Below are 26,104 nucleotides of genomic sequence, written 5' to 3'. Positions count from 1 at the left end.
AAAGGGAAAGATTAAGCTACTAGGTGCTTTGGTGGCTGTTCAACCCTTTTAACTTTCTGGATGTCCTGAAGAACCAGATTGGGTCAGCAGGCCTCAGGAAACTGGAGAAATACTGAGATGACTCTCTGTAATTAACATGTGTTTTTTTAAATTCTGTTTTAGTTTTCTGCTTTATATAATTTTAGTTTTTAATGTTAATAATATTATTACCAGTATTTGTAATATGTTTTTGATTTTGTTGTACACTTCCCAGAGTCATTGATTATGAGATGGGTGGTTATGTGAAAAATAAATAAGGTAGCTTTCAACAGTCCTCCTTTGGATAAGCTTTTCCTAGGGCCGTTATAGCGAACCTATAGCACGGATGCAACAGTGGCATGCAGAGCCATTTGTCAGGGCACACGAGGCATTGCTCTGTCAGCTGGCCTGCGCGCAACTGCCAGCTGACTTCAGCTTATTTTGAGGCCATTTTTTGCCCTCTGGTGGCTTCTCTGAAGCCTCCAAAGCACGAAAAACCAGCCCACGGGCAAAACGGAAATTCGGAACAGACTTACAGTTTTCTCACAAGGGTGTTTTTCACCCTCTGAGCCTTCAGGGAAGCCTCCTGAAGGCCCCTGAAGGCTCGGAGGGTCGAAAATTGGTCCTATGGGGAACCCGGAACTCACTTCTGGTTTATTCATAGGGCCAGTCTTGCCCTCTGGAGCCTTCAGGGAAGCTGCCTGAAGGCTCCAGAGGTCGAAAATTAGTCCTATGGGGAACCCAGAAGTTTGGGAATGGTGACTTCCAGTTTGTCCGTAGGGCTGATTTTCAACCTCCGAAGCCTTCAGGAGGCTTCCCTGAAGGCTCCAGAGGGCAAAAAACGGCCCTACGAGTAAACCGGAAGTGACTTCCTGTTTGATCACAGGTCCATTTTTTGCACTCCGGAGGTCAAAAATCAGCCCTATGGATAAACCAGAAGTCACCATTCCTGAACCTCCGGGTTCCCTGTAGGTCCTTTTTTGTCCTCCAGAGCCTTCAGGGAAGCTTCTGAGGCTTCCGGAAGGCGTCCGGGGGGGGGCGGGAGGCTGTTTTCACCCTCCCCAGGCTCCTAGAAAGCCTCTGGAGCCTGGGGAAGGTAAAAAAAAACACGGCAAAAGCGGGGGTTGTCGTTGATTGCACATGCATAGCATTATGGGTGTGGCACACCGGCGCATGACCTCCCTGTGCTCCCTCCACATTTGGCACAGCAGCTAAAAAAGGTTTGCCATCACTGTCCTAGGGTAAGAGCCCAAAGGGAGAAGACTTTAGCTCATAACCAAAGTGAGAGCAGAGTATCATGGGAGAAAGGTTCAGATGAAAGCTAATGGATTAAGAGTTATTGTTTATTATAGTTAATGAGTATATGTGGAGAAGCAAGAATAGGATTTTAATTCCATATGACCCTTTTTATGTGTGTTTGGGCTTCTACCTTTCGAACTAAACAAACAACAAAATGAAGAAGATTTATAACATGCTTCTAAGCAGGGCACAATCCAACCACAGTAAAAATTAATTTTTAAAAGTATAAATAATGAAAACTACATGAAAATAATACAAGCTACATATAACATGTTTTATTTATTTACTTATGAAAATAAAATACTTACATAGCAATAAAATCCTAAATCTATAAGCCTGGCATCCCTACTCTCTTACTTAGTGGGATTGTCACAAACAAACAAACCCATAACTGTACCATCTTTCTACCAACCATGATAGTCAACATCACATATCTCTTTAAAATGTTGGTGGAGGCAATAAAAAATCGGGATTTTATAGGCAGAGGAAGTAATTTTCACAGGAATCAGCTACTTTACAGGAGAGAGGGCACTAACTGTTAAAGGAAGGGCAGTTTGGTCCCACTCAAAGTACCTCTGCCACCTTTCTGGGTACTGATTACAGGACTGCTAATGACTTGCAATACGTTCACATCCATCTTTGGTAGATCAGAAACCCTGTCAGGTACATATGGGTATATTGTTCAGGCCAGGTATCACAGCAGCTATGACTGCAAGGTAGTTGATACTGGAATTTTCCAGACTCACCTTGCTGGTTGATTTCAGTTCCAGTGCATTGGAAGTTGGCTCCACTTCTACTCAAGATTTCATAGTCTCCATGGTGATAATGCCCTTCTTTCAGCTGCTTTCTGCTACAACACATATGAATGACATGGTATTAAACATTAGACAGGGTATGTGATGTTCTGATGACTAGAATTTATGGTCTTCCAATTGCTAGCCTGGTGCCTTAACCACTACACTAGACTAGCTTTCAGTGATAGAAGTAAAAAGAGTTAGACTTTATACCATGAAATGGTGGTAATTGTAACTTTCCAGAAACAGTCTCTATTCAGCAATAAGCCTTACCTGATATATAACTCTCACCAAAATACATGCGTAATTTTTATTATGGAGAAGAATAAAGACTTTTTTACAGATTTGTGCTATATGGAGTAAAGTAGCCAATATTTTATAAGCCTGTGTTCCAGAGCTTTTTCTTCCAATTTCCCAAAGCTTGGTGTGGTTTTGATGGCCTTAAGTGCCAGCTAACTATGATTATGTAATATTTCTGCCTAGCTGGGGAACCAGTGGTTGCCACCTTACCAAACTTAGTTTTTACATTTGCACTGTCAGTTATATTTATTGCAAGAAAAAAGAGCCGACCAACGTTTGCTATCACTTAAATTATATCATGAATTAAGTAAGAAATGAATAAGCTTTGCTATAAAATATTGTTTCTAATGAATGTGAGAGAAGATAATACTTAAATACCTTTAGTATGCTTTAAATTGCTTCCAAAAGCCTTTAAAACATTTTTAAAATAATATCTATCTATGTAGTCAACAACAGGTGCATCATTACTGGGAAATGCTTCACCTTTGACTCTCATGGCATCACCATTGTCTGTAACCAGTCAGAATGTGACATCTACTCCATTGACTCCTTTTGGGATGCTGGGGAGTCTTGTTCCAGTGACTATGCCTTTTCAGTTTCCATTGGAGCTTCTTAGCTTTGGAACAGACACGGCTGGAGTGACAGCCACCTCGGGATCTACCTCAGCAGCTTTCCACCATAGTATAACTCAGAGTAAGTAAAACTGTTGTTGTTTTTACTATTTTTCAGCAATTGCTCTTTGTCAAGGGCAGATTCTTGAATTTATGCATTTGTTGGGAAATTAGTTTGTTGGCTATGCCTATAATTATTTCTCATTGTTCTCTTGGTGACTTAATTGTCTCACTTGTGTTGTGGCTGTTAGAAGGTATTAGAATCTTGGCTAGATGATTGGGTTTGACTGGCGCAAGTGCATGGCTACGAGTGTCCCAAAGGTGCTTTTTCAAGAGGCAATTGGACTTTCTGGTTTTTCTTTGAAAACATTTGCTTCTCATCCAAGAAGTTTCTTCAGCTCTGACTGGATAGTGGGGAATGGAAGGATTTATACTTCTTGCAGACAGCTGGTCATTTGCATTCTTTTAGCGGGTCTTTAAGGTCACCTGGAGATTTATCTGCATCATCAGGGTCACCTGAGTGGCACAAATGAGTGTGGAGCCTTCTTGGAACTGTTGAAAGGACTGTGTTGTAGATTGGAGAGAGATGATGCGGTATCCCTCCCCCTCTGTTGAGAGAGGGTTGTTCAGTTTTGACATAGATAGCCTCTTTAACTCCTCTTTCAAACTAGCGATCCTCTCTGTTCAAAATATAGACTTTGTTCTCCTAGAACCAACACATCAGGACTAGATTCCCAGTCCATCTGCATTTAAAAGAGACAGGACACTCTTTTGAAGACAACAAAGTCCATATTCAACCTTTGTGCTAACAGACAGTTTATCTTTGGAGCAAGCCTACAGTTAGGTACCACCAAGTCAATTTCAGCTACTGGTGACTATATGGATAAATGCTCACTGTCTTGATTACTATTTAATAACTTGTAGTTCTTCCAAACTCATTCTGCAATTTCTTTGATTCTATCTATCCATCTTACCCATTATTGTTGTTGTTTTCTATTTACTTCAACATCGCCAATTTCTTTTCCAGCATCTACTTGAATTACTGCTGAAGAATACTAGTTTCTAGTTGCAGATCATTGCAACAGAAAAGAAGACAAGCTTTATTGGTCCAGGACTATTTGATTGATTTTTTTTTTTAGTAAACAACTACCTTCAAACAAATCTATACTCCTTTAATAAATAACTGCCTTCAAACAAATCTATAGTTTGAAGGCATTCATTCATTCATTCATTCTTCAGTTTATCCACTTCTTTTTCTCTGTATGTTTCCTTTTCAGTGTTTAGTTCTACAGCTGTGCATTAGATGTGAAGTAGGTGAACACTACACCGCTGGAGGTCAGGCCTACTCCTATATTCCTGGCCTTCTGGAAGAGCCTTAAAACCTGGCTCTACCAGCTGTTCTGAGTCTCTGATAGAGGCATGCTATGTTGAGAGTGGCTGATGGAATATAAAGAAGATCCCTACCCCCATGTTGCCCATCCACTTAGGTTTTAGATTCTTCTTTAATCCTTTTAATTTTAATCATTTTGAAATCTTTTTTACCTTTTTATTATATTGTAAGCTGACGAGAGTCACTGTAACAGTGAAAGAGGTGGTCTATAAATTAAATAAATAAATAAAAACTTATTTCCTCTTGTAAATTCTTCAGATCATATTTTGCTGGTATACCTCATCTTCTCTAATTATCTAAGTTTAACTTGTACATTTGAAATAATTCATAATCTTTTCAACAATCTGCGTCTTGCTAATGTTATGCTGTTGTTCCTTATTTTGCTTCCTGTACATAGTCCATTTGGTGCTTTAAATATATATTGTTGGCATACATTGAAGGGACTAGTAATGAATATTATTATATCCCCAGTTCAAAATTTGTGATCCCAGCTTCCACCATTTCTCCAACTTTTGCATTTCAGTTTCTGATATAGCACTATGTCTTGTCTTGATATAATACCTTCTGTTGGAGCTTTCCTTTTAAATTTGTCTCAAATTTCTTTATTTTTTCTTTCATAGCATTTTAGTTAATGTGCATTCAAGCATAACATTTATATATTTATTGGATATCTATAGTTTGAATAGATCTAATCCTTAAGCAGATGCTTAACAATGTCCTTTTTTCAAGTATTGTTGCCAAATCTTTCCTTCATAGGTAGTCTTCAATTTACAACCACAATTGAGCCTAAAATTGCTAAATTGCAAAGACAGCAAGACAGTTATTAAGTGAATTTTCCCTATTTTACAACTTTTCATGCCACAGTCGGTTCTTGCCACAGTCAATCACTGCAGTTATTAAGTTAGTAACACAATTGTTATGTGAATCTGGTTTCCCCGTTGACTTTGCTTGTCAGAAGGTCGAAAAAGGTACCACATGACCACAGCACACTGCAACAATCATAAATACCTGCCAATTACCAAGAATCCAAAATTTGGTCATATGATCCCAATAATGCTGCAACAGTCATGTGAAAAATGGTCATTAAGTCACTTTTTTCAATGCTGTTGTAACTGCAAATGGTCACTAAAAGAATGGTTGTAAGTCGAGGATTACCTGTATATGGAGTCATGCCCTGAGTGAGCCATTCTATTCCATTTACTGATAAAGGAGAATGTTTGTAGCTAAGAGTTGAAATGCGTGGTTCTTGGTACACTCTGAGCTGGTTGTTTTCTTTCAGTTATTTTAAGTACCCAACTTAGGCAATACCCCAATCAAGGAACTGCCAAACAAGCTAATGGTAAACAGCCCAATCATCTACTAACACCTATGATGTTACCTAGTTTAGGTAATGAAATGTCTACAAGAAAACAACCAATCTCAAGAGAGCACCAAGGACCCCTCAACTCTTCCACTTAATTTCATTTGTTTCTTAGGCATCCAGTATTGTAACTTCATTTCTACTTTGACAATTACAAAGTTTTCATACTTTTCACATTCTATATTTTGACTGTGAAGAACTCATATTTCTGTTCAATTCAATTGACATCATCACAGTGACCAATCTTGTAGTTTTGGACTGGCAAGATAGTAATTGGCTTAAAATCATCCACTTGAATTTGTAAATCCCAAACTTCAGTACTATACCATTAAATAACTAAACTTGCTGTCTACAGAGAGGCAAAGAAAAATATGACCATGTTAATTTTATGACTATATCTGGGTTTATTTTTTTCATTTTGTGTGCCATGTCAGATTTATTGAAGGGTTTACAGTCAGGAGCTCAGCATTCAGCAGCACTGTCTCATACATCTGCCTGCTCATTTGCAGCAAGCTTATTCAGGTAAGAAAATGTATTTCTGACTTTTCTAAAGAGAAACTAATTGTCTTACAGTACAGTTTCTACAGTGATAAAAATTTCTTAGGACCAGTTTTGACAATGCAACAACTTTCTCAGAAGCATCTTAGGTAAAGGTAAAGGTTCCCATCACACATACAGTATGTCCTAGTTGTTCCCAACTCTAAGGGGTGGTGATCATCTTCGTTTCAGAGCAGAAGAGCCAGCGCTGTCCAAAGATGTCTTTGTGGCCATGTGTCCGGCATGACTAAGTGTCAAAGGCGCACAGAACACTGTTACCTTCCCACCAAAGCGGTTCTTATTTTTCTACTTGCATATTTTACATGCTTTCAAACTGCTAGGTTGGTAGAAGCTGGGGCAAGTAACGGGAGCTCACTCTGTTACGTGGCGCTAGGGATTCAAACTGCTAAACTGCCGACCTTTTGAATGACAAGCTCAGCGTCTTAGCCACTGAGCCACTGCATCCCTGTGAATCTCTTAGATTCTCTAATGAGAGAATCTTAGAGATGCTCTAATTTGCAGGTCTAATTTGACTTGAACAGGAGATTGGATTCAGTTACTTGAATAAACTCTTCCAATTCTAACATGCTTTCCATGAAATGTGCCCAACACATGAGGGAAAGTACTATTCAGCAATTTTTTACAGATATAATTCTCCACCTGGGTTAAGCCTTAATTTTTCCCCATTCAGGTGTATCTCATCCTTCTTGTCATTACTGGGAGAGAATATGAAATACGGTGTAGCCTTTGGTAATTGCCTGATCAGTTCTAAGAAAAAAACATTCCGTTGAAAAATGATTAACAAGGGTCAAAGTTCAAGAATGTTGAATTTAATGTTACTGCTTCTGCGGTCAGATGCTAGAGTGGTTTATATGGGTTGGGGTCATATATTGCACTAAATCATGGTTTATTGTTACCCTGATTTGTGAAACAACCATAGTGGTCTAACTCAGTGTTTTTCAACCACTGTGCCGTGGCACACTAGTGTGCCGTGACATAGTGTAAGGTGTGCCGTGGGAAAAACACTTTATATATAGTCAATATAGGCACAGAGTTAAATTTTTTTAACATTTTCTAATGGTGGTGTGCCTCGTGATTTTTTTCATGAAAAAAGTGTGCCTTTGCACAAAAAAGGTTGAAAAACACTGGTCTAACTCACTCATAAAGTAAGCCCCAAACCATAGTATACAGTGACACTGGCTAGTCAGTCAAAAAAAAAAAAAACCCATACATTATGGCCTAGCATGAACAAGTTTTTTTGTAAGTGTTGAATACGTTGGTTTTTACCTACACTAATTTTAAATTCATTCTTAAGGAAGGTTGTTACGACCATGCTGAGTAGGCATGGTCAGAAAAGACAGATAAAAGAAAAAGAATCAAGACTAGTATAAATGGTTTCAATATCACTTCATCTCCTCTTAATTAACATATAAAATCTCTTCTTCCCATAATTCTTAATCATAGGCAAGTCCAAAAACCAATGGTTTTTCCAATCCTATTGTCAACAAAGTTTCCAACCACAGCCCTAATATAATATTAATTAACAAATATAAACTCATCATTCCATACCTATTTATTTATTTTTATCCCATCTTACATGCTCCAGGGTTCAATTCTCTCGGTTCTTTAATATCTACTTGAAGGCACTGGGAGATGATTATACCCAATCATACATCACCATCCTGGGCTGTGTTAGCAATACAATGATTGAAGCCTTTTCTTGGTGTTTTGAACTCAACCAAGAAATAGTTGCTATTTTTTAAATCAAGGCTTTCACTCACATGCCTCTTTTTTGGAGATGTAACACTGGCTTTGAGAGAGAGCAGGTCTGTGACTCAGGGGTTCTGGACTCGGACGCAGGGCTGAGAAACAGGGACTACAGCATGCCAATTGCTCGGAAGAGTTTCACAATGGTAACTCATGAAGTCATCAGTACTTGGTTAAACTATTGTAAAGAACTGTAAGTGGGAAGAGAGAAAGGCCTTGAAGGTCAGGAGAGAGGAAGATGCTAGGAAGACAATGATCACAAAAGGGTCTTGAGCTCAGGGGAAGAAAGTAATGTGTGAGAGAGAAAATCCTCCCTAGTTCTCAGAGCTAGAGGGGAGGAGGAAGCAGATCAGATTTGCAAGATTTTTTTTTTACTGCATCTGTAAGAGTAATTACAGTAAGAGTAATTCTTACTTGACATTAATTTTTGAGCCTGATCTACCCTAGAGAACAGACAGGCTCTTTACATGAGACTGCCTCTAAAAATCACTTTGAAAAAGGCAGCAGTCTGCCTGTTAACTGGCAGTGGAAGTCAGAAACATATTGTACCTGTGTTATGGTCCCTGGTTTAATCAGTTCCACCACAAAACCGCGCTCAACTAAACCATGCCCGACTAAACCGCGTCGCTGACGTCATCAATAGGGCGACAACAGCGCGGAGACAGAAGCACGCTGCAAACCCTAAACCTAAAATTAACCCCTAAACCTAACCCCCCTAAACCTAATCCTAAACCTAACCCTTAACCTAACCCTAACCCTTAACCTAACCCTAACCCTAACCCTAAACCCTAACCTAACCTAAACCTAACCTTACCTTAAGTTGAATCGGCTTGCTTTCAAAGCGCTATTTAAAGCGCCCTTTTTTCTCCGCGCTGGCTGTTGTCGCCCTGTTGATGACGTCAGCGACGTGGTTTAATCGGGTGCGGTTTAGTCGAGCGCGGTTTTGACGGGTCACGGGTTTAATCTGCAACTTTCTAGGTACAATTTAATTTAATTAATTGCAAAGGTAAGGTTTTTTATCTATAAAGCTTATCTTGGCTTAACATTAAGTTACCTCAAGAAACACTTCCTCCAGATAGAGTTGGCCTACATAATATATACATTCTGGGAAAAATTGTTTGTGTTCTTTATTTTATGAAGTTGTGGGGACTGCAGTTAGAAGTTGTTTCTCTTTCATGACCTTCAGATTATGAACTAGGCTTCCATGAAAGCTAGATTCACTTTAGTATTCAAAAGTAAAGTAAATTAACTATTAAAATGATACTGTCATGGGATCTTTTAAATGTTTCTTCTTCAATTTAGCTTGACTGTTGGTTGATTGTGACTATGTGTTTGCTTGTTTATACTTCGGACTTTTAAAAAAATCAATGATATTTATTTTCTATATTTTGTGTACCACCAAGGATCACATTACTGCAGTGATAGAGAAATTTAATAACTCATCATTTCTCTTTTATGAATTGCTGTCTCTTTTCATCCTCAATTTTAGATGGCCAAAGCAAAGTGGATGCTAAGTTACAGAGGAAAACCCAGTGATGTCCTGCTAAATAAGGGAGTAAATGTGGTTCTACTTTGCTGATGGAGAATGACCAGTTGGGAAAGTGCTTACTTGGACACAGAGCTGCTGTTTCTGTCAATGTTTACATATTCTGATCCTAAGCACTGTGGTGAGGACAAAAAAAAATACTTGATCAAAGAGAGAAGAAAAAGGAGGAAAGTGTTCTTATAAAAAAAATTCATAGTTTGATTTGTTTTCAGGACAGTTCTCAAAGCCTTTTATCCCAATTGTCTCAGAAAGGGTTGGCCAAACAGGTTCAGTTGTCAAACCTACAGCAACCCAAACCTTTTTGCAGGCTGATGTCTGATAAAGGAACTATGAAAGGAAACTAAAATAGACATCTGTATCCACCATGCAAATAAGGCCATTCGTTCAGCCATGTGGAGACTTCAGGAAAGTCTACAAGCTATAGCAGTTAGAAACATTCTCTGCAAGTTTGAATAAGGTGAAGTATAGAGGAGAAAAAGTGTTTTATATCAGCATAAAAGGAAGTACTCATTTTCTCTACCCAAAATCAAAGCTGCTTGTTTGCTTTTGAAGAGCCTGAAGATATACATAATTTGCTTTGGGTATATTTCCCTAGATACTGTAACTGATCAGGACAGAGAATTTCTATTTCAGATAAGATTTAAAAAATGGAGACTGTTTTGTAATCACACCATTTTAGTGGAACTTAAAATCTTCCTTTTAATATCAAAATTTCAGATATAAGATTAGCTTGAATTGGCTTTATCAGAGCATACCTTTGTGTTCATTATCTTTGATGGAAGTTTATTTATCACTTTTAGATTTGCTGAACCATTTCAGAGTTGCCTTATTTTTCATATAATGATAGAATGTAGAGATATTCCGTTTCTCTCCTTGTGAAGATAGTTTCGGATTCTTCTTCCTCTTCTATTAGCTTTGAGAAGATATATGCTGTATTGATTCCTTACAGCTTTTCAGTAAGACCTTTTATCAGAACTGTTCAAAGCTCTCTCCAAAGAGTATAGTTGAGGTGCCTTCTGTTTAGGCTTTAACATTCTTATTCCCAGTATTCTTTAAATCTGCTAAGCTGGGAGATATTTGATTTGTTTTGCTTGAACATACAACTTGTAGGCTGGCTTTGATTTTGAAACCATTATGTTAGAGTCTAGGAAAGAAATGTAGGAACTGCTTTGTATTGCACTCATTAATTAACGCAGAAGAAATGTATTTCAGGATGTAATTCTGGGAGAAATAGTCAAAACAATGTCACATTATGTTGTAAATGTTTCAGTGGAGGTCAAATCTAGAAATCATAGTTTAATTCCCCAAACTAAAACCTTTTCTTTAATTTAAATCTGATACTTTATTTTTTAGTAAGAGTTGGTTTTTTAAACATTCCTGGCGATATGGTCATCATCCAGCAGAAATATGTACGTATGCCAGCATGTTTTGCTGGAGGCTTATTTAATTCCAACTGCAATCTCTTGTGCTGCTCTAAAGGGAAACACATTTTAAAAAGACAACTATCTGTATCTATTGAGCAGCATTAATTGCTACAGTATGAAACTCAGTAATATTTATGGCTTCCTATAGAATTCTTCTTTTTATGTGCATATAGTTTTACTGTATGGTGGCCAAGATAACTCTTCTGCTGTTTTGTGACAGACATGTATTTAGTTATCAAGTTTACAAAGATATGTTATTTCATCTTTAAAAGCCAGGTAACTAATCTTACTAATTCAGATTACTACTTATCATATTTGTAAAACATGTGTATATTTAAATAATATATAATATAAACATGGTAACTGAATGTTGGGTTGACCCTATTAATTTTTTTAAAAACTTGCACAAAATATGGATTAAAAATAGTCAAATCAATCTTGATACAAGGTTAAAAAAACATAACTGTTTGATAGTTTGGTACAAGAAACTACAAAGTTCAGCATGTTTTTGCATCTGCAAAGCCTTTGTTTCTTCTCCTTTCAATATTAATAGGTTAATTTTATTCTCTTGATTGATTTACTTCATTTCAAAGGTAAACAAAATATTTTCCATGAGCATATCCTACAAATAGCCAAATATACAGTTCTCACTGAGAGACTTACTGTTACATAAGTTGTTTCCTTTTGGCAACTTCAAATCTGTATATTTAAGCATGCACACACATAAGCACATATAAAAAAATATATTTGGAAGAAAAGATTTAAATAAAAATTATATTTGAAACAATGGTTTTAAAATAAAAATGAAATTATCATTAAAAAAGAAGCATAATAAGACCCTGACATTCCATATTACATTATGAAAGCTAAATATTAAGTAGTTAGTAACTTTAGATTTAGTTTTCCCTTATACGCAATGATAGAAAGTGTGAAAGGTAAAACATTTTAAAATAGAGATTTACTTTTGATTCCACACCTTTTTAACCCTTTTAGAAATAATACACAGTACAGAATAGAATTAGTAGGAATTATATGTTTCTGATTATGTTTTTCCATAAATTTAAAGCAAAATATTTGGTGGCAGAAAATGGTTTATGTTATATTAAAAGAGTGAAATTTTTCTCATAAAATCAAATACACAAGTGGCTTTTTAGTTGGTCTTCAGTATTTGCCATGTAGAATTTAATGGAAGCACATTGATTGATTTGAATTTATGATTCTTATTACATGGCAGGCAGTTGGGGGCCCTCTTTGTTTTGCTAATATGTGAAGAGAGTTCAGCTCTTTCCAGCTTAATAGCAAACGAGTATCTGGAGACATAATGCCATGAAATAAATGATAGAAAACAATTACTCCTGATGTTCTCAATAAACAAGATTGTTATGATTAGAATAAATCTAAACAATAACTCCATGAGCTTCTCTACAATGGACATAAGGACTTAAAAAAGATAATCAGAACTGAAAAGAGCAGATAGAATATCAGCACCATTACAATGCAAGAGAGATATACTTCCTGCATAGCAATTTTTAATTTAGATATTTTTAACAGCCTAGTTTGTCTTAAAATGTATTTGGAGAGTTAAATAGCTCTTATGTTAAATCTTTTCAGTATTCACAAGCAATAAAAAAGGTACAGTTTTCGTTCTGAATTTAAATTGTTTTGAGAGTTAGGGCTAAAATAATGATCTTACACTGAGCCTCAAATATAAGCAATAATTTTGACATACAGGTTTTGAATTTCAGAATCATTTAAATTATGTGTTTCTTGTCCCAATGGTGACAGTTAGCAATTCCTTAAGTTATCTTGGATCTTTATGAAATATAGGGAGAGTATATAAACAATGAACAAAGAACTGTCTTAACAATGCATACTTTCATCCCCGAGATAATATTTGATGGATTAAAATCATTCCTTTTTCAGCCTTTTATATAGTCTTGTTTCTAGCAAGACAGATAGGAATGTTGAGTCAAAATCTCAGGTGTGGGTGCTGTGGGTTTGACATCTGTTTCCATGAAATTAGGGTTTAATTTATTCAGTAGGCTATGAATGGGGCAGGTAATCATGGTATACTTCTTCAAACTCTTAGCTGACTACTCTAACCTCCATTTAGCCTCTCCATTTGATCCAAAGTGGTTGATATTAAAATAATTCTCGAATCCCAAGCTACTATAAGCTACATTGAATCATAATCAGATGGTAGTTTGTTAGGACTCACAGTTATTTACTATGTTTGCTGCTACATTCATTAAAATATTTTTGATTATATTTATAAACACATTTAAATCTAGTTTACACAGTGATTTTTAGAACTGTTTCCCCAGAAAAAAAATAGGATGTTAGTTTTTTGGAATGTTGACAAATGATATAATTATTACTCTTATTTTTGAACTTTTCAGAATAGCGGTGCAGGAAAAAAATCATGTTAAATTTTGGAAAGTTTTTTTAACCTAGCTATTTACATAACTTGTTATGTTGGAGGTCACAGACCACTTTTCATTTTCCAAAAACTTAACACCAAGATTAGAGTAATAAATAGATAACATAAAATGTGTATGCAATTATTATTGTATGACCTTTAGATTTTTTTATATATATACTTTAGTTCTATCTCTAAATGGAGTTACTCCTCCAACTTACTTGATTCAGGCTTTTGGTTAAGTGCCTTTTCTTTTTGTTCCCTCTTATCCCCACAAAGTATATTCGGAGGTCCTAAAAGTGTTTGGAGACATTTGGAAAGTTCTTGATCCTGCCCAAATGACTTTATGTTGTTAAAATAATGTTACCCTTCTGTAATTAGTCTTCAGTATGTGTAATGTTATAACTGCTGTTGCATAACTGTCATTCTTATGTGCTTGTTCTTTGCACACAGCACTATTTTCCTTATGTTGAATCTGTTTTTTGTAGTATTAATGTTTACTTCTGAAAATGAACTTTGGCACAATTTATAAAACAGTGTATTTGAGCAACTGTAATGAAGTGGTTTATAGTACACTAAGCCATTTCCACTGGAGTTTCAGATTGTAATTTAAAATACCAGTCTAATAATCATAATGTTAAACCAGCCATTCTAAAATTTGACATTTTTCCCTGTGACAGAGAAAGAGCAGAATATTTCTTCACATTAAAAATGTTATAAATTTATATTTGAATGGTTACATACTAGTAGACAATAAAATATTTTATATTTCTGCAATAATATTTTCATATGGCCTCTGATGCCTAAGAAGCCTATTGCTTCACTCTAGGAAGCTGCCTGTTGATGGTGACAGTGAGTTAATCTTCTAAAGTAAAATTTTAGTTTTCCATGCACCAAATATGCAAGAACTTCTTTGCATTGCTCAGATACATATCTTTAGATACATTGTAAAACAAAATTTTGCTTTAAGTAACAAATTGGCTAAATCAGAGAATAGCAGTATGCTTTTAAACAAAAGAAATAACAAGATTTCACTGTTGTTGTTTTTTACCAAATCTGTTGCCAAGATCTGTGACAAATGTAAGAATGCAACCCATCAATCAAAATAAGTAATCATACATTTTTTTTAAAAAAATGTATTTGTAAAAGTTTTAACTTTTTAAAACTACCATATATTATTATTAAGGTTCTACTGATCTTTAAAACAAATATAAGTTGCATTCTATTTCAAATCAATTCTGAATGGATGGTTGAATACTCAAATAATATTGAATACTGCTAAAAATTAAAGAACTATCTTTTGTTCAGATAAAACAATTTGGTATGATAAAGGAATATAAAGTATTTTATATAATTAGTTAACATGTTTCTAATTGCAGTGACAGATAAGAAAGGAGATTGAATTTCCTGCAAGAGTCTAAAGAAACTTCCTTATAGCGAGGAAATTCTTACTAGAAAGAAAGGAATCAGTTGTCATGCTGAAGTTTATTGTAAACTATATATTTGGTTTTCAAAATTGAGTTATTACAACTTTGAACCATTTGTTCCTATTTTTTAAGAATTATTTCTGAATGTATTTCTCAGGACACTATTGCTTAGGGTTTTTTATATACTTTTTAACAATCTTTAGAAGTTGGAGAAACTAGGATTCTCATCAGTTTCATCTGGGGCGATTTTTGTTCAATGAAATATCTTTGTTCTATGTAACAAACACACTTTTGGAGCTTTGTATCCCACTTATAATTCTTTATAATTCTAATTCTCTGCAGTGCTCCTGAAACAATATAGGTAATATATACTTTGTGTTATAAAATTTTGTTTTTTATAATACATTAGATATTTTAATTTGGTGTGGTAAAAAGGAAAATACTTGATTGTCTCATCACACATTGGAATAGTTGAGAAAAGTCAGCTAATTTATAAATAAAGATTGTAGGTAAGGCTCTCAGATTTTAGAGATGGTTGGTCTTTAGTACATTAGCATTTTCTTTCCAGCACTGCCTTTCTCTGTAATGCTTTAGTTTGATTTTAGTAATCAGTACAATTATTACAAAACTCCATTTTTAGTATTACAGATACCACCACCTCCCGGCTATTGTTAATATCTACCCAAAGAAACATGACAAAGCTTTTTGAATGTGTGTATTATGAAAATATTTTTGTAAAAGTGAAATTAAATATTAAATAGCAGGAAAATTTTCACCACAATGATAGGGTTCTGAGAAACTAGGTTTTTAAAATCTGATGGTGACTTTTACTGACTATAATCAAAAATGCAGATAAAGAACTATTTCCCATTTGAAATTAGTAAATCAGATAAGTGTTTCACCTTTGCAAAGAGGACAATTAGTTAATTAGATCTGCATTCACAAAGATGCTTCTTTAGAGAAGTGATCTGAATATCTTTCTTCTTTGGCACTTTTCAGCAGTGAATTGAAGAATTCAGAGGATTAAAGATCATGTTGTGGAAGCTGGTGCTCTTTTGTATGTATTTTCAGTCAAGAACATTTACTTAAAATAAATTTAATTTAAATTTTTGAGCAGTGTTACATATTGCATTTATCATCAAACATGTTTTAATCATATTCAGTACCTAAGTATCACAATTTAAAATTAAAAACATATTAAGGTTTTCTAAGCTGTAAGATAAATTCTGCAGTTGGACATTGATGTGAATATAAATATGAAACATTGAACTGAACGTGTCATTCTAGAAAAGAACATGCTTTTCATAAATTGATTCTAACAATAGTGCAGCTTTCAAGTTAAACAAATCTAGAAATTCTATTTTAGTATTTTTCTCCTGATTGAAACAATATTTCTGAATACTTTCTCAATATTCAGCAAAAAAAACCCTTTTAAAAATACCTGGTTAGCCATACAAAACAAGGAGACATCATTATTGACAAAATTGATCCACTGATACTTGTGAAATATGGTCATAGATTTCCTAATCTTATTTAAAGTACCTATTTTTATCAAGTTAGTGGTGCTATAATTATCCATGTCTGGGAAACATATCTGAAGCAGTTATTCTGTTCTGTGTATAGCTTGGCTCTATCTTTGAACCTGAGTATTTCTAAAATTAGTGGAAGGTTTGAGCCATGTGGGAAGAATATTTGTCTTCCTTGTGACATGTTTTCCATGCAACAGATCTATAGCTCCTCTCAATAAGAGGGCTTGTACACATTATTTAGTTACTTGTGCCAACTGTTTTTGGCTTACTTTTTACAGAAATGTATTCTACCAACCTGAAAAAATTAAAAGAATAAATTGGTCTTTTTCTTCTATTACAATGATTCCAAACACAATATTTTAATTATTTGTTCCATAATAATCTCAGGACCTGAAAGATTGTAACATAGTGTGTCTTAAAAGATGTACTGCACCAGCCATGAATTTTGTAAATAACCCTTTCATTCTCCTTTTTATAAATATCTGTTTTAAAGTATGTTAGGCTCTTTATCAGAAGACCTGGTGCCTGCTTACTTTCCATGTAAAACTGGAGTACAGAAAAGGGGAAGCTGCTGCCACAAAAAGCCTATGCCAGTTCTGAATGTATATTCAGGTTCTTTCCCGTTTCAAAATACAGTTAAATTAACTGGGAAACAAATGCTTTCCTCTTAGTACATTTTATCATATCATGGGCCTGAAAACTCAAGTGGTGAATAGTATATATTTGCTCCAAAAACTCATGGGTTGAGTTTTCTAGAAAAATTATTTTTCTTCAGTGGTTTTCTTGCTTCTATAATCCAGGAAGTACTATCTCAATTTCACTTTTTCAAACAGGGTGTGGATTATTCTTTTGGCTGGAGACTTCATCTGAGAATCCATCTATAGTTAATTAGCAGATATTTGATCAGAAGTGATCAGTTTGAGTGTTCAAACTGGGAGTAGATGTGCCTGTCTTTAAATGTGGCAGGAGTTTCATGAGTGTCTTTCTTTTGTATGTGTCATGTGTCTGTGCTGTATTAAATAAAGAGGAATGTACATACACCTTGTGTGGCTAGTATATGTTGTTACAAACTCTTACATATCTTAATTTGGTAATGTGCAAGATACCTAGAAAACAGACATGCTTATTTTTCAAAAATGTAATTAAATAATTATACAGCAGGAATTAATATAATTTTTTTCTAAAATAACCAAAACAAATTTACAACAGTAAAAAAAAAGAGCCCCAACACATGTGATGACTAATGAATTGACCATATATATAATGGAAAATAGGTAAGTGGGAAGAAACAGATCTATGTTTTGTAGCTTCTAATGATAGCCGAAAAGGTTTCTCACAGCACCTTTCAAGAAAAATTGAACAGATTCTTTGCTAGAGTGTAGGAATAGATGAACTGGAAGAGGCAATATTTACTCTTAGACTGAGAGCCAGTATAACTAAAAATAGTTTAGAGATAACCTATGTGAAATTTTCGTGTAAATTCTCACTATTGTGTTCTGTGTACCTTGAGATTTTTAGATACCCTAATCTGGCTATCCTGGGAGTAATGGAGCAATTATAGTTTCTATATATAATTTAGTATTTCCTTTAAAATGGATAAAAAATAAATGAGTGATTTTTAATAAATATTTCCCTATATATCTAGTGCTTTATAGGATTCTTCCATATTTAAGAAATCATCTGATGTATTCTTGAGTTTATAAAGTAAGATACTGTAGTCATTAAATGTCAGGATCTGAGGGCATGTTAAATAATTGAGAAAAAGATTCTGAGGTCTTAAAACAAATTTCTTTAATTTTTACCAATTTACATTACCAAAAGTTTCAACAAGATTGTTTTAAAATGAGAGTATTTATTTTGGAAAGCCATAATTTTAAATACACCCAATCTACCCATTGGTTCATACTCTTGTGACTCTCCATAGCTATTAATCAATTAGGTAACCTATTTTTAACAGGAATTACTTCATAATCCATCTCTATTTCATCTCCAGCCCACTCTAGAGGTAACCCAAAGTTCTCTTTAACTGTGCTCCTGTTAAAATGTTTCTCATCTTCTCCCAACTCCCTGTTGATCTCTTGGGGCTTTTGTGATCATTCCCTTTCTTCTCCAATTGCAGAGACTGTACTCTCTGACCATTTTGGCTTTGGCTGCAAGCAATTCCATATGTTTGGCTTTACAGAGACATCTGCTTGCCTATTGCTATACTATAAAGTACCAGTTAGGCAATGCATGGGCTCCATATTTCCATCGGGTACCAGTCTGGAAGAAGAAAATATTTGTTCTTTAAACAAAAATTTAGCAGTCCCATAAAAGAAAAAAATCTGAGACAGTTACTGGCAATTTGGTCAATGTAGCCTGATAGTAAGTAACATTCCAGAGCATTTTATTGCTGCTTGTGTATCAAATAAGTGCATTACAAATTTTTGGTTGCTTTAAAATATCTCTCACACACAGACATCCAGTCAATATAGTTTAGGATACAAGAATGTCAATCTTTAGTGTGATTTGGCATTCCTCTGCTCTCATTTGCATGCTGACCACTTGGAAATTCTTCACTTATCAGTTAACCTCTTAACCAACTCATGCAGAAGCTGTGAAACACTGAAAAGGTTCTTGCATTAGCAACTTAGAAAATAATTTGATTATAAAATGAAAATAATACAGTTGTTGAGGCTATTCCTGCTTTCTGTTTATTTTGGTTGCCAAATGATCCACAGGTCAGTAAGATGTAGAGTATCTCAATTACCTGCAAGCTCAATTCTGTTCTGCTAGATCAAATTCTCAGATGGCATCTTCCAGATCAGCATTCCCCTGAAAAAAACAAAAACCATCATATTTCAGGTGACAGATGTAGGGGTGAGAAAGAGGAATTTTGTCAGCTTGCTCTCATGCCACTTTGCACCATTCCCTGCCCTACCACTCTGTCAAGCAGGTGATTTTTGAACAAGGAAATTTCAGTCCTTTGTGTGCCAAAACCTCTATTCCCCCAATTCTTCTCTGCCATACATTATGGAGAACAATTTTTCCAGTTGAAAATGCTGCGTTAGAGGAGGAAAAAAAGCTAGAGAAGGCACTAACCCTATATTAGAACCATCACTCATGCATTGTGACTGAAGCACAATAATACTTGGCTGTAGGAGATAGTGTAACTTGTATCACTACCTTTTTGCACTGGAAGAATAAATTTAAACTTATGGCTCTTTTATTGCTTTTTACTCTTTTACTATAAAACAATTTGAATTATAGACCAATACATACATTGGGAGTGGGGAGGACTCAACCAGGAAGAGGAAAAATTGATTATAGTCAGGTTTTTTTTTTTCAATCTAAATCATCTCACAGGGTTGTTATGGAGAAAATAGCTGGAATATTAGATATGTTCACCGATTCAATTACATGTAAAAAGGTGGGATTAATAACTAATAATACATGTAGAGTATGCCCAATGTTGAAAACTTGGACAAAGATAGACTATACCATGTCTAGGAAAGTGTTGATACCTGATAAATGTCCAAAGGCATCAAATATGAGGAAACAAAGAAACATCATTATAATTGTTCAAACGTCTATTCTTACCTATATGCAAATCGGTACCTGAACAAAATTGACAAGTCTATGTTTTGCTCTTATATCCACTGTGAAAGAGGAAGATGCAGGTGGTTTGTTAGAAAACTTTTGATTCCAGTTTTATATGGGTTTTATGGTGTGCTGTGCATCGCATAAATATCTCACTTGATTTCGGAAGTTTAAAGCATAGTAGAACGCTACTAGCCATGAATATATAGCATGATCAGAAGGGGTGGGATTAATATACGAAAGATTGTGATGGTAACTAGATGATTGGAAGAAGTTGGCTTGTGCTAGCCCCAGTGGCCTAATGGATAAGGCATTGGCCTCCTAAGCCAGGGATTGTGGGTTCGAGTCCCATCTGGGGTGGTTTGTGTATTTTAATCTGACATCCCCGTTTTTTTCCTAAGAAATTGCTGATCCACACCAAAATCTTGCTTCAGAATGCAAAAGTACGGTGAAAATCATAGTGGCACCCAGAGTAAGTAAGGCTGGGGATCGCTAAAAACAAACGCTCTGTGAAGACTTCTTTCTATGTATATGATACCCTATAAATTAATACAACAGGAAAATATATTAAAAAAAACATTTTGGCTAATTGGAGGACTGAATATAATTAACTCAGTGTAAAATGTATTTCGTTGGCCGTTTTAAGGGAATATTTTCCCTATTACAGAACGTCTATCAAGAAAATAGTATATATTAAACTTTTACTGAAATCTCGCTTTTAGGCATGTTAGGAACGACTTATGGTCCCCGCAGATTCATCGAAAATGAATGCCAGAGTAGCGGGTCGCGGAAAGCTCTTCTAATGGTCCGATAGGAACCCTTTCAATGACCAAATAAAGCAGGGAATTGTTTTGAAAGAAAAGGCTGAAAGCTCCAATTGTCTTCCTGCTCCTTTCAAACGGGACTGAAATTCATCGTTACATTCGAATCATTCATTGCTTTCCATTATATCATTATTCCTGACTAATGAATGAGATGAAACTCCGATGGACTGATAGCAACTACGTTACAATACTGAAGATTAGATATCTATCACGTCTGAAATAATCGCGTACGTCCCGCTCAAATATTGCGTTTCTATAAGGATGCTGCTCCGAAATTGAAGGTGAAAATAACACGAGCGGGAAAGACCCGGCTGGTCTCGTAAACTGCCAGACCTTTTCTTTTTGATTGGGCGTTGGGTGAAAGAGGGGCTCTCTGATTGGCTGCATATTACATTCCAATAGCGGAAGCAAAATGGCGTCTCTCGGGTCGCCGCTTCGCACTTTCCGTGGTCTATTGAGGGAGCTCCGTTATGCTCTGGGAGGGAGCGATGTCTCCTACCGAAACAAGGCAGCATATCGTTACTTGAAGGAAGCTTTCCGCTGCCATCGGGTACGTATATTCCGGTGCTGATACTCGAAATCTGTCCGGCCTTTGCGTTAATAACGGCTTGCTTCTTTTGTCTTCAAATATGGCGTTTTTCTCTGGGTTTTGCAAGTTCTGTTTTGGGGACTGGCGAAGCTGTGGGGATCCTAAAATTAGGCACCTGAGTTTTTATGCAAATGTTAACCAAAGTGATAATTTTGTCCTGATTCATGATACTGTTACAGCTAAACTATTACAGCGTACGAAAGCAAGTTTGTCTGAAGAGATTTCAATCCATTTCATGAAAAAACTTGCTATACGTTCCCTTCTGCTTCCCCGCCCCATTGGGTTCGATATTTCAAGATATTAAACGCATTACTTCGTTTCAACATAATGCAATGCAGCGGGCTCTCCGAATTTGGCAGCTTTAAAGACTTGTGGACTTCAGCTCCCAGAATTCCCCACCAAGCCTGAAAGCTGCCAGATTTGGAGACCCCTGCAATACCGAATGGCAGCTGAGGGCCATAGCAAATGGAATGTGGACTGTGCTGCAGGCAGAGGAGTTGCACTTGGGAAGCTCTGACATATGGAACGTTACACTGCAGAGGAGTGGGGAAAGCTGCTGAGAAAGGCTTAGTTCAGACAATTTGGAAGGATATTTTTTTAAACCTTAACTCCCACCATGGTCACATGAAATTATAATGTCCTAAAGATGCTTTTTCAAAAGGCAATTGGACTTTCTGAGAAAGTCAAGTTGCCTCTTCAAAAAGCACCTTTGGAACAACCATGACCTGGTTGACTGAGAGTCTCCATAGAGATGAAATTATAATGCAGAACACATGGGGGAGGTCTATTTACAAGGTAGGATTGTGTTATTTCTTAGGATAGGATTATATGAATAAAAATGTAAGTGAACATTTTCTTACGTTTCAATTTTTTATGTGGAACAGCGATTTCCTTGTATATACTATCATTGTGCTGCCACTGTAATAAATCTGGCAGCTTTATTGGACACACACATATTGCCTCAAGTTACTGTAAGCTAAAAATGTATTTATCTGAATTGAAAATTGGATTCAAACAATACCGTTTCTTATGTCTTTTCTCTGACTCCAGGTAACCAGTGAAAAACTCTGCAAAGCCCAGCATGACTTACATTTTCAGGCTGCTACTTATCTCTGTCTTCTGCACAGTATCCGGGAACATTTAATATTACATAAGGAATATCATGGCAAAGGAGAACGATCATCAGAGGTAGTGGCAGGACTTGTAGGATTTAAACTACCACAACAGCCTGGAGGAAAGGGATGGGAACCATAAATGTGATTTAACTATTTCATAAGAATTATTGAGCTGTATTTTATTTCAAAATTCTTTAAATAAAAATGCTTATATGACATATATACATATCTAACTTGATATAGTCTTTAGATTTCAGATACAATACCATATATAGCACCTAGCACTTGTTCTGAACTCTTAGATTCCTTTAGGAAGATAATTTTCCAGGATTGTGACACTACACCACTCATTTTGTAACTGTTCAGCCATCAGAATGTCTCCACAATCATTTGATAGTGATTTGGGCACTCAGTACCAGGCTTACAATTACAACCTGCAGCATTCCAAAGTCACCATTTGCAACCTTATTTGCTTATTTCCAATAAGCAAAGTTAATGGGAGAGCCAATGATTCACTTAACAATGGCAATTTGGTGTGTTGGAATTGCTGTTGCTAAACTACATGATCACATGACATTGCACTTTACAAACCACATTGCTTAGCAACAGCAATTCCAGTCCCAATTGATGTTATTAACTGATGGCTATATCTTAATATGTGCAGTATTTTAACCAAAATCTTGCTACAAAATAGTATCACAGAAAAGATCAGAGGATCCTGAAGATATCACCCAGGTTCTCTGATTACCATCTGACTTGCCACATTTTTGTCACCCCAGCTGTATCACCATCTGATTTATTGTTGACAAAATTATTTATAGTGCTGTGGCTGATAAAATATATACCACTTGTCATGCAAGACTAGTTTGAACCACTTAACTTACATTATCCATGGATTGTGGATAATTAATGCTTATGTATAATACAAATTACATTATGATTATTATCTTTAAGAGAATTATCAAAGTCAATTTCACCTAGCCTACTATTCAAAAGATTTTTTGCAAACCATTTTTATCACATTAATCTGTATGCAGTACAGGAAAATTTCCAGTATATAATTTTTCTGTGAAAGACGACTAAAATTGTTCCTGCAATGATAGGCAACTTGGAACCCGCTGAATATATTCTTTCCAGCTCATTTTATATAGACACTAAGCAAATTGTCACTAGTTGGATCATTTCAGAGCTATTTCCTTATCGGACTCCTCAATGCCTTCAACAATAGCAGAGCTGCTAACAGACTACTTCACTGGAAAGTTCTTAAGAATTCAGGGAGATATTCAAAGATCAACGTGCCTTGAAAATAGCCCATGTTAAACTATAGCGTAGTCAAATACCAAGGACTGACCACAAGAAATATTTTGTGATAATATGTCAAAACATTTTATAAAATTTGCCACATTTTAATTCCACAAGAGTTATTAGTTCCAGATTTTGTATGCATTCTGAAGTAAATTAGTCCAGTTGAGGTATAATACTTTGGTTCAAAAATTGTTGCCCTGTGATGAACTGTTTTGTCCAGTTAAAGGGAAGTGTTTAGTAGGTTAGGGACTGGACAGTTCATGACTCCTTGGATCATCCTTTCAGTGACATTTCTTTACCAGATTCCTTAATGCCTTCAACAATGACAGAGCTTCTAAAGTACTGCCTTTATGGAAAAGTTGTTATACATTTATCCATGTATCTGCCTTGAAAAAAAAACATGTTGAACTGTATAGCATATTCATACATCAGCATAGGAAATGTTTTACAACATTTTGTATCATGTCATAACTTTTATATAATTTTTTTCATAATTCTTTTATAAAAACTGCAAAAACTTAGTTCCATGTGAATCACGGCTCCTGGATTTTGGAAGTTAGACCATTTCAGGTACCTTGGTTCAAAAAGTTTTGTCCTATAGTGCACTGTTTCACCCTATTACAGGTTAAAGAAATAAAGAGTTTTAGTAACATACAGATGGATTTGCAACACCTTTATTTTCTCATGTTTTAAGGCTGCCTGTGCAACCAAATTTGCATCTATTACTCTCACACCAATAACCCTATAATATAATCTTGGTATTTTTTTACATATCACCATGCAAAAGTTAGTAGGTATTGACTGATAGCTAAAATCAATTATATTTTAACATAACTCCTTCCTATAACTTGTTCTTATGACTTTTGCTACCTAGTTTTATAGCTACTTTATTTTTCTCACTTTGAAGATAGCTCAATAGGTTTTGAATTTGTTTATAATTCCTCACTTTTCAACTTTGCAGTCAAGAGTTTCAAATAACAGTGAGGCATGGTCTGATTTTTTTTAGCACAGTTGTAAATCTGTGCTAATCAGTTTGTTATTTCACGCTGTCTATCAAGATACAGTATTCATTATAATTGGCAAATTTGGAAATAAAAAATCCAGCTCTAAGTTTTCTGAAAGCCTAATACATTATTTACTTCTTTATTAATGTAGATAACATGATTATGGTGTGAGTCTAAATAATTCAGTATTCAATGTAATGCAAATTGTAAATGATATCGGGACATTTAATGCAACTCAGTTTCTCAGTCAATGTGAAACTAGCACATGAATAATTGAGGTTAACACAGGTACAGTTGCATTTAGACACTAATTTTGTGTATGCAAAAAGGAGAAACGGATGACTTAGTCCTTGGAAAATGGTACTATGTCATAGAAAGTAAATATATATTTTGAGCTGCAGAGCTCAAAAAGCAAAAAAAATTATGAATGTTGACCCTAACCTCAATTGAAATATGCAAGTAAGGTGTGGATAAAACATTCTGCGTCTATCAGAATACGTATGAAGATTTAAAGAAAAACTACAGTTTATTCTACTAAAATATTTTGAGAGACAAAGATGTATTTGTCTGTAAGCTTTTAGAAATGATATTTAGAATTCTTAGTTTTTATTTTGCTTTCTGTAATTGTTCAATGACTTTGCTATCCATCCATTTAAATTTAATTCTTTTTATTCTTTATTATATCTAATATAAAATGAATGTTTAAATATTTTTCCTCTTCCATCAAACTGGAATCAGTTACCATATTTTCCACAGAAAATGAAACTTTAAATAATGTGAATAATCCTATTTTGTGGGATTCATTCACTAATTCAGATCTACTTGTAGTAATTAATTATAGGCAGTTCTGCTTCTCATTGCCTTTAATAATTTTTCTCTTCCCTCTGTGTGTGTGTATTTCTTGTATTCCTTCTCAGGACTAGTTAGTCCTTGACTTACGACTATAATTAAGTCCAAAATCTCTCTTGCTAAGTGAGACATTTGTTAAATGAGTTTTGTTCCATTTTACCTTTCTTGTCACAGTTGTTAAATGATCACTGCAGTTGTTAAGTTGCTAATATGGCTGTTAAGTGAATATGGCTTCTCCATTGACTTTGCTTGTCAGGTCACAAAAGGTGATCACATGACCTTGGGACACTGGGACCATTATAAATGAGTCAGTTGCCATGTGTTTGAACTTTGATCGTGTGACCACGTGGATATTGCAAGGATCATGTGAAAAACGGTCATAAGTCCCTTTTTTCACTGCTGTTTTAACTTTGAAGTC

At 35.3% G+C, this 26,104-nt stretch overlaps 2 protein-coding genes and 1 non-coding gene across 3 annotated transcripts in view; all 3 read left to right on the top strand.

The window, feature by feature from the left end:
- The window catches only part of UBN2 (ubinuclein 2), a 60,308-nt gene extending 44,245 nt beyond the window's left edge, over positions 1-16,063 (top strand). Inside the window, 4 exon segments of the mRNA XM_032222077.1 lie at positions 2,858-3,104; positions 6,207-6,261; positions 6,263-6,294; positions 9,566-16,063. Coding sequence (XP_032077968.1) covers positions 2,858-3,104; positions 6,207-6,261; positions 6,263-6,294; positions 9,566-9,612 — 381 coding nt within the window. The 3' untranslated portion in view covers positions 9,613-16,063.
- A 4,224-nt stretch (positions 16,064-20,287) lies between these two features.
- On the top strand, positions 20,288-20,360 carry TRNAR-CCU. The gene has a single exon. It is a non-coding gene; the product is annotated as a tRNA-Arg (tRNA).
- An 820-nt stretch (positions 20,361-21,180) lies between these two features.
- Positions 21,181-22,752, top strand: FMC1 (formation of mitochondrial complex V assembly factor 1 homolog). The gene is made up of 2 exons (XM_032220846.1): positions 21,181-21,374; positions 22,464-22,752. Exons 1-2 carry the CDS (start codon positions 21,237-21,239, stop codon positions 22,665-22,667), a joined length of 342 nt encoding a protein of 113 aa, XP_032076737.1. The 5' UTR covers positions 21,181-21,236; the 3' UTR covers positions 22,668-22,752.
- The last annotated feature ends 3,352 nt before the right edge of the window (positions 22,753-26,104 follow it).

The sequence above is a fragment of the Thamnophis elegans genome, chromosome 7 (assembly GCF_009769535.1).
Source record: "Thamnophis elegans isolate rThaEle1 chromosome 7, rThaEle1.pri, whole genome shotgun sequence".
NCBI classification, from domain to species: Eukaryota; Metazoa; Chordata; class Lepidosauria; order Squamata; family Colubridae; genus Thamnophis; species Thamnophis elegans.
This window is presented reverse-complemented; position numbering and strand designations above follow the sequence as displayed.

Excerpts from the sequence above, each read along its gene's own strand:
- FMC1 (XM_032220846.1), top strand. The coding sequence starts at position 21,237 with ATGGCGTCTCTCGGGTCGCCGCTTCGCACTTTCCGTGGTCTATTGAGG. Across the intron at positions 21,375-22,463 it reads AAGCTTTCCGCTGCCATCGG|GTAACCAGTGAAAAACTCTG; the intron begins GTACGTATATTC and ends CTCTGACTCCAG.